This window comes from Gambusia affinis, linkage group LG04 (assembly GCF_019740435.1).
Source record: "Gambusia affinis linkage group LG04, SWU_Gaff_1.0, whole genome shotgun sequence".
Classification (NCBI taxonomy): Eukaryota; Metazoa; Chordata; class Actinopteri; order Cyprinodontiformes; family Poeciliidae; genus Gambusia; species Gambusia affinis.
In genome coordinates this window covers 4,716,662-4,727,269 of record NC_057871.1, presented here as the reverse complement: position 1 = coordinate 4,727,269, position 10,608 = coordinate 4,716,662, and the positions used below count along the sequence as shown (strand labels likewise).

Here is a 10,608-nt window from a genome sequence, read left to right as displayed (position 1 = left end):
TAAATGTTCATTTGTATAAGTACTAAAATATATTTATTCTAAAAACAGTCTTCATAGCAATAGTAATTTAATATGTTGTATTTGTTGGAGTTTCTGTACTTCCTCCTGTCATTGGTACGTGGAAACATATTTTCCTGAACAGGTTTTATGTTTGACATAATTATCTTCACTCTTTTGTTTTAAATTAAAACAGGACTCTTTGCACAAATCTGCCACAACTGGACCATGTTGCGTCAAACAGTCGTAGCTTCCAATTCAGTCACAATTGTACCTTATACCTTTCAATAGCAGATTTGACTTTAAAGTCCTAAATAAATTGTTCTGTCGAGCAGAAAATGAGACAAATCAAAAAAATTGTTACAATAATAGTTTTTATGATGCTTTTGCTTTTTAGTTGCACTTAAATATACCAGATCAAGCACATTTTAGTATCAGATAAAGATAGCTTGAGTAAAAGCACAATACAGTTTTATAAGGAATATTTAATGTATTAAACAGCTATCCAAATGAAGAATGAAAATCAAATTAGTTCAATTTAATTTGAATCAAGAAATCACTTAAGTAGAACCTGTCTGACAGCATGAAGTAGGCAAACAAGTGTTTGCCTAATCTTCCTCTTCTTCTTCCACTAGGAGAAGAAGAAGAGACTCAAATAAGAGCAAAAATCCAAAATTACTGCAAGAAGAAAAAAGAGGCCAGATGTGAGCCACATCTGGACATCATCTGGATGAAGTGACTCGCTGACCTTTTGGGAAGAATGCACCTCATCCATCCACCCATCATAAAGTCAGCAGCCTCAGCAGAGTCTCCCAGCCTTCTCTGTCTCGTTGAGATTACGTCGGGGAATCCTGACATAATCCCAGTCCAGCTGATAATGTTAGTCCCTCCATCGTGTCCTGTGTCCTCATATGGCTCCTTTTGACAAAGAGAAGCAGCAGCTCTACTCTGAGTCTGTCCCAGATGACCAAGCTTCTCACCCTTTCTCTAATGAAGAGCCCAGTCACCCAGCAGAGAAAACTCATTTCAGCTGCTGACATCCGTGATCTTACTCTTTTGGTCACTCCCCAGAGCTTGTGGCTTTAGATCAGGATAGGTACGTAGATCAACTGGTAAATCGAGAGCTTCACCTTTCAACAATCTATCAATCTCCTGCTCCATCTTACCCCCATTTATGAACAAGACCCAGAGATATTGAAGATATATCCTCCTCCACTCTACCCTTCTCTGGCTCAACACCAAGGTCTGGCAAAAGATGGCCAATCTAGAGGCTGGCGTGGGTTTTAGTGGTCCAGCTTGTTGTTGACTCATCATCTGGGAAAAACAACACCTACTGTGTGATTGGTCAGACAATTAAAGTGGACATGTTAAAACAACAATGTTTGCTGCAGTGAGATGAACTTATCAGGACTTCAGCACTCTTGTGCACTTTGTTCTTGGAACCTTGAGTAAGAAACCAAATTTCTTAGCTTTGTGGAGTATGAACTGTGGATTTATATGCATGTAGGTGGCAGGAGCATAAAGCCAGCTTTTGTTGGTCCAGTGAAATTGTCCCTAGTAATCCTGCAGATTCTGGTCGTGGTTCAGATTCTGGTCTTGGGGAAGCAGACGAGTTACATGACCGATGCCCTTGGTGACTCCCTCCCTGAAGAGCAGTTTGGCGCTCAGTCGTAAATACTCCGGGTGCTTGATGAAGCGAAAGCGAACAACAGCTCTCTCTCCTGTTCGAAGCTCGTCCTAAAACCAGAAGGGAAGGATTTACAGTCTGTTTCCAAATGTAACACAAATAAGAAAACTCACCAACCTTTCCGTGAAGGCACTCCACCGTAGCCGTCTGCCGGACGTTGCCGACATGGACGGTGACCTGCGAACCCCTCCGGAAAGTCTTTGCGTGGAACAGGAGAACAATGGCAGCTTCGAACTGGCAGCAGATGGTCGGGTTCATCTTGGGGCTGACCATCACCATGCCCTGCAATATGCAGGAAGTGGAACACTCTTCAGTCACTTCAAAATAAGAGCATGCATATAAACGTCTGAATATATGAAGAATTCTTAAGAGAGATGGGTAGGAACTGGCTACATTTACTCAATTACATTCCCTTATGCAACCTTTATGAAAAAAAGACTTTCTAGAGCATTTTTACTAGGCTGCACTTTTTACTTTTACTTGAGTAATTTTATTGTGAAGTACTTCTACCCTTACTTGAGTGAAATTTCTGGATTTTCTACCCACTGAATGAAAAACAAACGTGTTTTAACCAAAACTTCACCAGACAAACACCTGTAGTTTTTATTAAAGTTTCATAAGTATTTTATTAAAATAAACTGATTTGGAATTTTTTTTGCCTGATTTTATTTTTTGTTACTTATATGAATTATTGCCCTCAAAACTTTATATTTCAATCCATCTGATTATGTAATTTTTAAATATTAAATGATTGAAAATGTGATCAATTACTTCGCACTTGAGTTGACTTTTACCAAATAATTTTTTACTCTTAGTTGGGACATTTTAATTAGAGTACCATTTTTGAGCACTCTACCAAAACTTCTACAATGTCAAACTTTATTCACCTTAAAGTTTAGAAAACATTAAAGCTATGTGCACCAAACGTTTTCAAAGTTAGCAAATATGCTATAGTGCTAAATTTGCTCCTTTATTAGCGGGTTAGCACAAGTGTGCCCACCACTGCTTTTGGTTATTAGTGAACACGGACCAATGAGCCTGAATTTCTGTCCTAATCATTAATCCAACATTCGGTGACCTCTGACCTTGCGCAAAAGTGAGCGATCAAAGTTTCCCAGAGCCAGAGTGGCTGCCTGTCCGGCCTTCAGCACCCTGCAGGCCGAGCGGTTCCTCTGGATGCTGCCCACTTTCAGGCGCACGAAACGACCCTCTTCTGTGGGTCCAACTACGAGACGCTCGCCCTCCCTGCAAACCCCACTGGCAAAAAACACAACAAAAAAAACCAAGGAAAAATTAAAGACGGTGTTCAGGTTTTATTTTCAAACTTTCTGGGATAAATTCAATTAAACTATACCTAAACAGACAAAAATAAGGTCAGGTGATAATCCATCAGCATTGCTAATCTATTCGTTAGCAACAAAACGGCTAACTAGAAGACTTAACCTTTAACTAGACCATGTCATCGTACCTGTACAGAGTTCCTCCAACAACAGTCCCAACATCAGGAACTGAGTATATCTCATCCACCTGCAAACACATGATTGGACATCTGTAGCATTAAAAAAACTACTTTTAACATGGATGATTTCATTCATTAAGAGAAAAAAACTGTCCAACCCAACCTGTTAACATTTCTGACAGTATGAAATCCTACGTAAGCTTTATTTATTCTAGTTTTTGGAGCTTTACTTCTACATCCTCCGATGGGACTAGAGCTGGGCGATAAATAGATTTTATCAGTTAATAAAATTTTGGGTTTTTGAAGATTTAATTTGTGAAAATTTTGATTTTATTTTTTTTAAATCACCACTTCACTCCTTGGGTTTCTTGTTTTACAAGCATGTTTTACAGTTTCTATTTATTTGGACTATGAATTTATGACAATTTTATGATTGTTATTAGAGCCAGGCTAAGATTTTTAATGTTTGATTTTTTTTATATATACAATTTTGGGAACAAAAGTCATAATATTTCAGGGTTACCAGAATAAAGTCATAATATTTCAGGGTTACCAGAATAAAGTCATAATATTCGGAGAAATGATGTATGCAAACAACTGTATATTTCAAAGAAAGAACTACACTGACTGGATGGTCACATCAGATCTTAATGACTCCAGAGAAGCTTTTTCTCATTAAAACAACTCTTTCTTATAATTTTTAAGATATTCTTCCATTATGTTGTTGAAAAAAATTATTTTAGACTGTCCCTTATATTTTGCCGCAAAACTCACCGAAGGGATGAATAATATCCACCATTTGAAAATACTTGGCCATTTGTAATTTCTTTTTTTGGAAAAGAAAGTGAGAAACATAATCAATTAAAATCGGAAATCGGATCTGGTATAAAAAACATAACAGATTTTATTTTAAAGCCGTATTGCCCATTCTTAAAAGAGACACTCGTGTCCGTGTTGTGTGTGTTTGCTTGGGGACCTGGAACTCTGTAAGCTGCTGCATCAGCTCCTCCTGTTCTTTGCTGTTGCTAAGCGGAGGGAGGATGTTCAGGAAAACCTTCAGGAGGTCGAGGCTTTCTCCAGACACGCTGGACAGGGTGAAGATGGGTGTGATGCTACCACACAAAAAGAGGCAGACAAACGAGAGTAACAATAAAATAACAGGTTTTCAAAGGCAACACAAAATAAACACTTTTGTAAGTGAGAAATCTACAACGGGGTTTCAGGGCCATTGTAGATAGACAAAAGGAGGAGTACATTTGTAAGAAAAAACTCAAAAATTTTTAGCTTAATCTCAGTGTTTTTCCATGAAAAATTGAAAATTTGTTCAAAAAAATGTCTAAATTTTAGATTAATTTCAAAATGTTTAAATAAAAAATCTTGGACATTTCTGAGTTTCAAAAGTCAATTTTTGTTTTTTAAAAAAAAACGTTCTAATTTTGAGATTAATTTCAGAAAATGTCTAGGAAAAAATCTTGGAAATCTGGTTTTCAAAAGTGCAAAAAAATTTTGCTTTTGGAAATTTTCAAGTCTTTTAAGAAAATTATTCTCAAAGTTTCTGTGTTTTATTTGTTTTTTTTGTGGAAATGTACTTTTTTGAATCTACATTGCCATAATATGTCGTAATCAAGCTTTAATGTTTAGGAAAATATTTCTTTGTTGAACTGCTTCTATTCACTATAAGTTGGGACCCACCATGCAGACTGGGTGAACTGCTGCGCTGCAGTCACTGCGTCATCAGGGTTCATCACCACCATGGGAATCTTGTTGCAGCCTGGCTGCTTCAGGACTCGCTCCAGCTGCCGGACAGTTCGCTCCACGGTGCCGCGGGAGCACAGATCCACTTTACTGACTACGATGAAAATCGGGACTTTCAGAGCCATGGCCAGTCCCAAGTGCTCTCGAGTTGTACCAGCTGGACACAGAAGAGAGGAAATGCACTGAGCGAGAAAACCACATACAAGGCATAAAATGCAACTGTAACAGAGCTAAAAATGCAATGTAGTTTTTTCATTTCTGTTATAATGTTGTTAATGATTGTGCACCATATGTGTTGAACTCACGGTTCTGTGTGGCACAGAAGACGGTAAGTTTACTATGGCATTATTAAGTATATTTCTGTTAATTTAAAGTGCTTATTAAATTTCTGCTGGAATGTATGTTAATATGTAAATATTTTAAATTATAATAGTAATGTTTTTCTCAACTTTGACAGCTAATGAAATGTTTAGAGACATTTGAATCTGATTTAAATGTCACAAATTGATTTTATTACAGTCTCCTCTTTTTGAATATAGAAAAAGGGAGTAAATTTCCACTGAAAATCTGAAATTTTACAGAAATAAACTTGAAGATTTCCGAGTTTGAAAAGGTAAAAATTTGCAAGAAAGAACTCAGAAATTTTTGAATTAATTACAGAAATTTTCTAGAAAAAACCTGGGAATTTCTAAGTTTGAAAAGTCGAAAATTTGTGAGAACAATATCAGAAATTTTGAGATTGATATCAGAAATTTTCTAGAAAAAACTAGAAAACTTTTGAGTCTGAAAAATCGAAAATGTGCAAAGAAAAAACTCAGAAATTTTGAGATTAAACTCAGAAACTTTCTAGAACAAATATGGAAAATTATGACTGAAAAGTCTAAATTTTCAACTTCTGAAACTCAGAAATCCTCAGGGGCTTTTCAATCTCCAAAAAAATGTCAAAATTTTTCTGGAAAATTTCTGAATTTTTGGCAGAAATTTGCTAATTAACTGAAGTCAACAGTTTGTGCCTTTGCCTATTTTGTGACATCATCTTTATGACTGCGTGTGTTTGTTCATGTGAAGCCTAAAATAGTGCATTTTTGCCTGTTACAGTAAATGTGGTCAAATCCATTTCAACTCCTTTCTTCTTTGTACAGATTGACAAAGAGTTGAAATTCTTTATTCACCCATTGTCTGTCTGTTTACCTCTCCAGGTGTGTTTGCGGCTCACCTATGCCGGTGTTGGCGCTCACTACAAGCATGGCAAAGTCAGGGCAGTAGCTGGTTAAACCGAAGACGGTGGTCTTCAGGTACTTGTGGTGACCTGCCAGGTCAATGAAGGTGATCATTTTGGATGAGCTCTCACAGATCTCCTCTGCTGTTCGAGACTCACTGTAGTTTACCACCTGAGCAGAATAGTGATATCGTCAGGATCCAGAAAGTAGCAGTAGTTGTAGACATTTTGAAGTAGATATCTGCTCAGGCATTGGAGTTTCCCAGTGCCAGTAAAATCAAGAGAACATTCCTGTGATGCATATGGACACTTTTTCATCTTGTAGGGCACAATTTCTTTTACATATATAAGAAAAGATAAGATAAAAAAATAGATTCGTATTTATTAACAACTTTTTTTGCTTTTGTCTTAGCTTTGGAGTAACTAGAACTACAAATATCGACCTACATTTGCTGAAACACAAAGCGTTCAGCCCAAATAAGTAACAATCAACCCCAAAAAGTCAGAAACTGTTGGCCTGTGTTATGATAACAAAATCCTACAAAACCTTGTTTTTATGTTTTCTCTCTACAGTGATTTAATATTTTACTTTGAGTTTGGGAAATGCATTGTCACCATTTTATTTCTGGTTTTAGGATTTAAAATAGAGATAAGCATCAAATTCAGCAGAAAGGTGTTAGATCTTTTTCTTTTCTAGTCTCACATTTCATCAGTGCAAATATTGCAGGAATAAAACAAGAAACTGTGAAAAATCTGTGTTTAACATTATGTCTAATTTTAAAAATATTAGCTAATTCTTTTTAAGTTGTAAAGAGCCACTGAGTAAGAGGAATACCTCTCCTTTGCTGTTAAAGCCCAAGATTTCAAAGCTGATGCTGGAGGTGCGTCCCGTCTGGATTTCATGCAGGTGTCTGAAAAGGTTTAGTCGAGCTCGACCTCGGCCGTTATCCAACTCTCCCTGCGTCAGGACGCCCAGCAGGGTCGACTTTCCTGAGTCCACATTTCCCAGCACGGCCACACGCAGGTCCAGGAACTGAGGAATGAAAATAGATTTGGCCCAACCCTTGCAGGAAATACAAAATTAGAACATGTTTACAGGCACAAGGTTGCAGAGGACCCACCTGCTGATCGTCAGGAACCTTTCGGACAAGAACCTCTGCAATTTTCCGGATATTTCTGTCCAGGCCATAGTCCACTTCCCTTTCTCGCAGAAGCGTTATATCAGCTCCGACCCTTCAACAAGACAAGCAAAACAAAGCATCATTTCATAAATTATGCCACACTGCCAGCCTACTTCATGAAATTCTTGAAGTCTACAATTCTCAGTACTGATGGCTCCATATTTTATGAATAAAATTGTTTATCCGAGAACTAAAATCAAACAAATCAAAGCATACTTCCTTATGGTAAATTAGCTCAAACAAGCAGATCTGTTTCGATTTTATCTGGTTCAATTAGACAAGAAAAATATTTAAGCCTTGTATGTTAGAGCCAATTCTGACCCAGTTATTTTAAAAAGGTTCCCCCCTTAATCTCCACATTGGACCACAAAATCAACAGACATCCACAGGCCTGAAATCTGACTGTAGTGATGAACTCTGATATGAACAATCAGAGCAACATAAAGACAAGTCACAAAGCCAGCCTTCTATCACCTGAAGAACATTTCCAGGATTAGAGAACTAATGTCCCAGTAAGATCTAGAGAAACTCATCCGGGCGTTTATCTGTAGCCGCATTGATTAGTGCAACAGCGTCTTCACAGGTCTGCCTAAGAAATCATTCAGACAACTTCTAATCACTGAACGGCTTAGCACCAAAATTCAGCTGTTCTGCCTAAAACCAGGAGGATGGAGCACATCAAACCAGTTGTAAAGTCCCTACACTGGCTCCATGTGGCTCAGAGAATAGACTTCTGTAAGCTTATAAGTCACTTGTACAGGGTAACTAATATTTGGTAGTTGATGTTTTGGGGTTTTTGTAATAAAACTTCAGCAGACGAATGAAAGGAGGTCATGGGGTCACCTACTTCTCTGCCATTCTCTTTAGCGTCTTGAGTGAGCCTTTCATGTCGGCCTCCGTCAGACCCACCAGCAGGCCGTTGTCTTCCACCCCGATCTGGTACACGGCCTCACCGCGGCCCTCCTGCAGACGCCACTTCAGTTGCGTGGCCAGATGCTCGAAGCGGTACTGAGTGGGGTTGACGAGCTTTAACTGGAGAAAACGAGAAACAAGTAGAAACCTGTGCAGCAGGTAAATGGAATTCAATAGTGCTTCTATAATCACCAAAGAGACATACTTATATTTCTCATTCTTTACTCTATTTTGATGACTTTTAAAATTATTCTTCTGCCTTATAATGGCTAAATCTAAGCTAAAAGATTATGTTAACTGTTTTCTGTTTACCTGTTTATTAATTAAAACATTTTTATGTAAACAAGATGATTTAGTGTGCACATCTTATGTGTGAAACTAATAAATTTTACTTTTTTTTCAGAATGTAAAATTGTTTTAAATAAGCAAAAAACTTTAGCTTCACTATTTGCTACCAATGCTGTTGCTGGGTTATTAATGTAGAATTATGATGAAAAAGGGTCTTTATTATAATTTTTATGTATTTTTTAACTTCGGGACAAGACATTTAACAACTTTTGTGAGAAACAAGTATGACTAAAATGAAAAAAACTGTTGTATTCATAAAATATGCCCTTTAAACATTCTGTGGCATGATTCGCACAATAAGATGATTGGGACAGTGACAACTTAAAAGAATTTTAATAAACTGTTATCCGACAGCTGCTCTGCTGCATGAGCAGTTAAAAATGCCATTTTAAAACCAAAATTACTCCTAATCAAAATGTTGTAACATAAAAACTTAATTACCTTGTATTCAATGTTTCCTTCTTCAGCCTGGAAACAAACAAAAACAGAAAACATGTGGAATTACTAAACAGAAAACCAATAAAATGTAGAGCGCTTTAACACATCAAATCTCAAAGTGGTGCAGAGTGAGCAGGGTAATATTGTCTATTGTTTCAAAATTACAATCTTGTGTGCATCTCTACCTCAAATAACCCAAAACACAGGCAGGGAACCACAGAGTAGCTGTATTATTAAAACTGAATTTAATTTAGAAAAGTTTGCACAGGGAAGAACATGTCAGAGGCGTGGACGAGGAATTGAATTGCATTTGAGTCACAAATTGAACGACTTTAGACAGACTTGACTAAATCTCTTCACATCCCTAAAATGGAAGCTTAGAGGCACAGGGTGTAAAAATCACTTTTAGAAAGTCCACTGGGGAGAAGAAAATGATTTCAGCTGTGCATTGAGGTATGACAGCAGGCCTGAAAAAAACGAAACAGAAAAAGAAACTCTCTCCTAGTAAGAAAGGTCAGTCCTGTGACTTCACTTGGATCAGAGCCGTGAAAATATTCGAAATCTTACACTGAACTTAAAGCCATGAAGTAATTATGAACTAATGATGACAACATAACTGGAAATAAAATACCTGCTATTATATAGATTTCATGGTGTAAACCTGCTTGACGAAAGGTGTAATGATGCTTTCTGAAGACAATGTGCGGCCATTATTATTATTATTATTATTGAATTGTTGTTGGTTTTATAGGAGATATCACGTTAAAGTTTGAGATGTTAGCCGGGGGGTTTCTCTCTATTCACGGAGGCAGATAAACCTGAAGACATTGCGCCACCATGTTTGAGGGATTCCTATCATCTGTGCTGCAGTACAAACTAACTGCCTGCGTTAATCCCGGGCCAGAACCAGGTAGCTACCTCCGGTGGTAAAATGGGTGGCGGTGTCCTGTTGTTCCTCTTCCTTTTATTTCTTCTCTTCCTGCCTTGTTTGCCTCGTCTGGCCCGCGACTTTTTGGATGATTTCTTCCCTTTGATATTTGTCAGGGAGCCAGGTCCATCATGTCTGTTTCCGGGACGAACCGCGGCAGTTTGGAGCAAATCAACCATGGCTGAGCTCAGGCAGTGATCGACCGACGGGAAACTACGGAGCTCACGGAGGGTTCACGGCAATCCCCAGGACATTTCCTGCTGCATCCCACTTTTATACAGTCCGATGTGTGGAGACCTGCAGCAGGTCGGATGCTCTCTCTCCTCAGCACCAGCAACGACGTTAAGCTACATTTTTACGTCGAACTTCCGCCTGAAAACGCTCAAACCGGAAGCGAATGTTGGATTGTTTTCAAAATAAAACTCCAGCGAAAACATTTGACAAAAATTATAAAGAAACAACATTTTTCTAAAATGTAGATATAAGAAAAATGTAAGCTTTTTCAGGAAATAATCCCATTGAAATTCCTCAACAAAGTTAACTGAAGACTACCAGCAGAAATAGTTACATTCTTCCATTTGCAGGGACTTTATTTACGTGTTTTTATATTTTTCCCCATATTATTACGACTTTGTTCTCGCAATATTATGTTTTTTCTCGTATTATTTCTATTTCAATGTCCTG

At 37.7% G+C, this 10,608-nt stretch overlaps 1 protein-coding gene across 2 annotated transcripts; it reads right to left on the bottom strand.

Moving 5' to 3' along the window:
- Window positions 1-1,448: 1,448 nt before the first annotated feature.
- On the bottom strand, window positions 1,449-10,298 carry gtpbp2b (GTP binding protein 2b). 2 transcript variants are annotated; one of them, XM_044113301.1, is made up of 12 exons: window positions 9,915-10,298; window positions 9,000-9,026; window positions 8,146-8,330; window positions 7,239-7,350; window positions 6,953-7,150; window positions 6,115-6,289; window positions 4,836-5,055; window positions 4,120-4,255; window positions 3,153-3,211; window positions 2,770-2,941; window positions 1,802-1,966; window positions 1,449-1,734 (listed from the first exon to the last, which is right to left on the bottom strand). In XM_044113301.1, exons 1-12 carry the CDS (start codon window positions 10,101-10,103, stop codon window positions 1,552-1,554), a joined length of 1,821 nt encoding a protein of 606 aa, XP_043969236.1. In that variant the 5' UTR covers window positions 10,104-10,298; the 3' UTR covers window positions 1,449-1,551. The 2 variants fall into 2 exon arrangements, with proteins under 2 accessions (XP_043969236.1, XP_043969235.1); XM_044113300.1 differs by having other exon boundaries at window positions 1,449-1,966.
- Window positions 10,299-10,608: the final 310 nt, after the last annotated feature.

Coding starts and splice junctions, on each gene's coding strand:
- gtpbp2b (XM_044113300.1), bottom strand. CDS start 10,103: ATGGTTGATTTGCTCCAAACTGCCGCGGTTCGTCCCGGAAACAGACAT. Junction 9,027..9,914: donor CACCCATTTTACCACCGGAG/GTAGCTACCTGG, acceptor GTTTGTTTCCAG/GCTGAAGAAGGAAACATTGA. Junction 6,290..6,952: donor GCTTTAACAGCAAAGGAGAG/GTATTCCTCTTA, acceptor TATTCTGCTCAG/GTGGTAAACTACAGTGAGTC.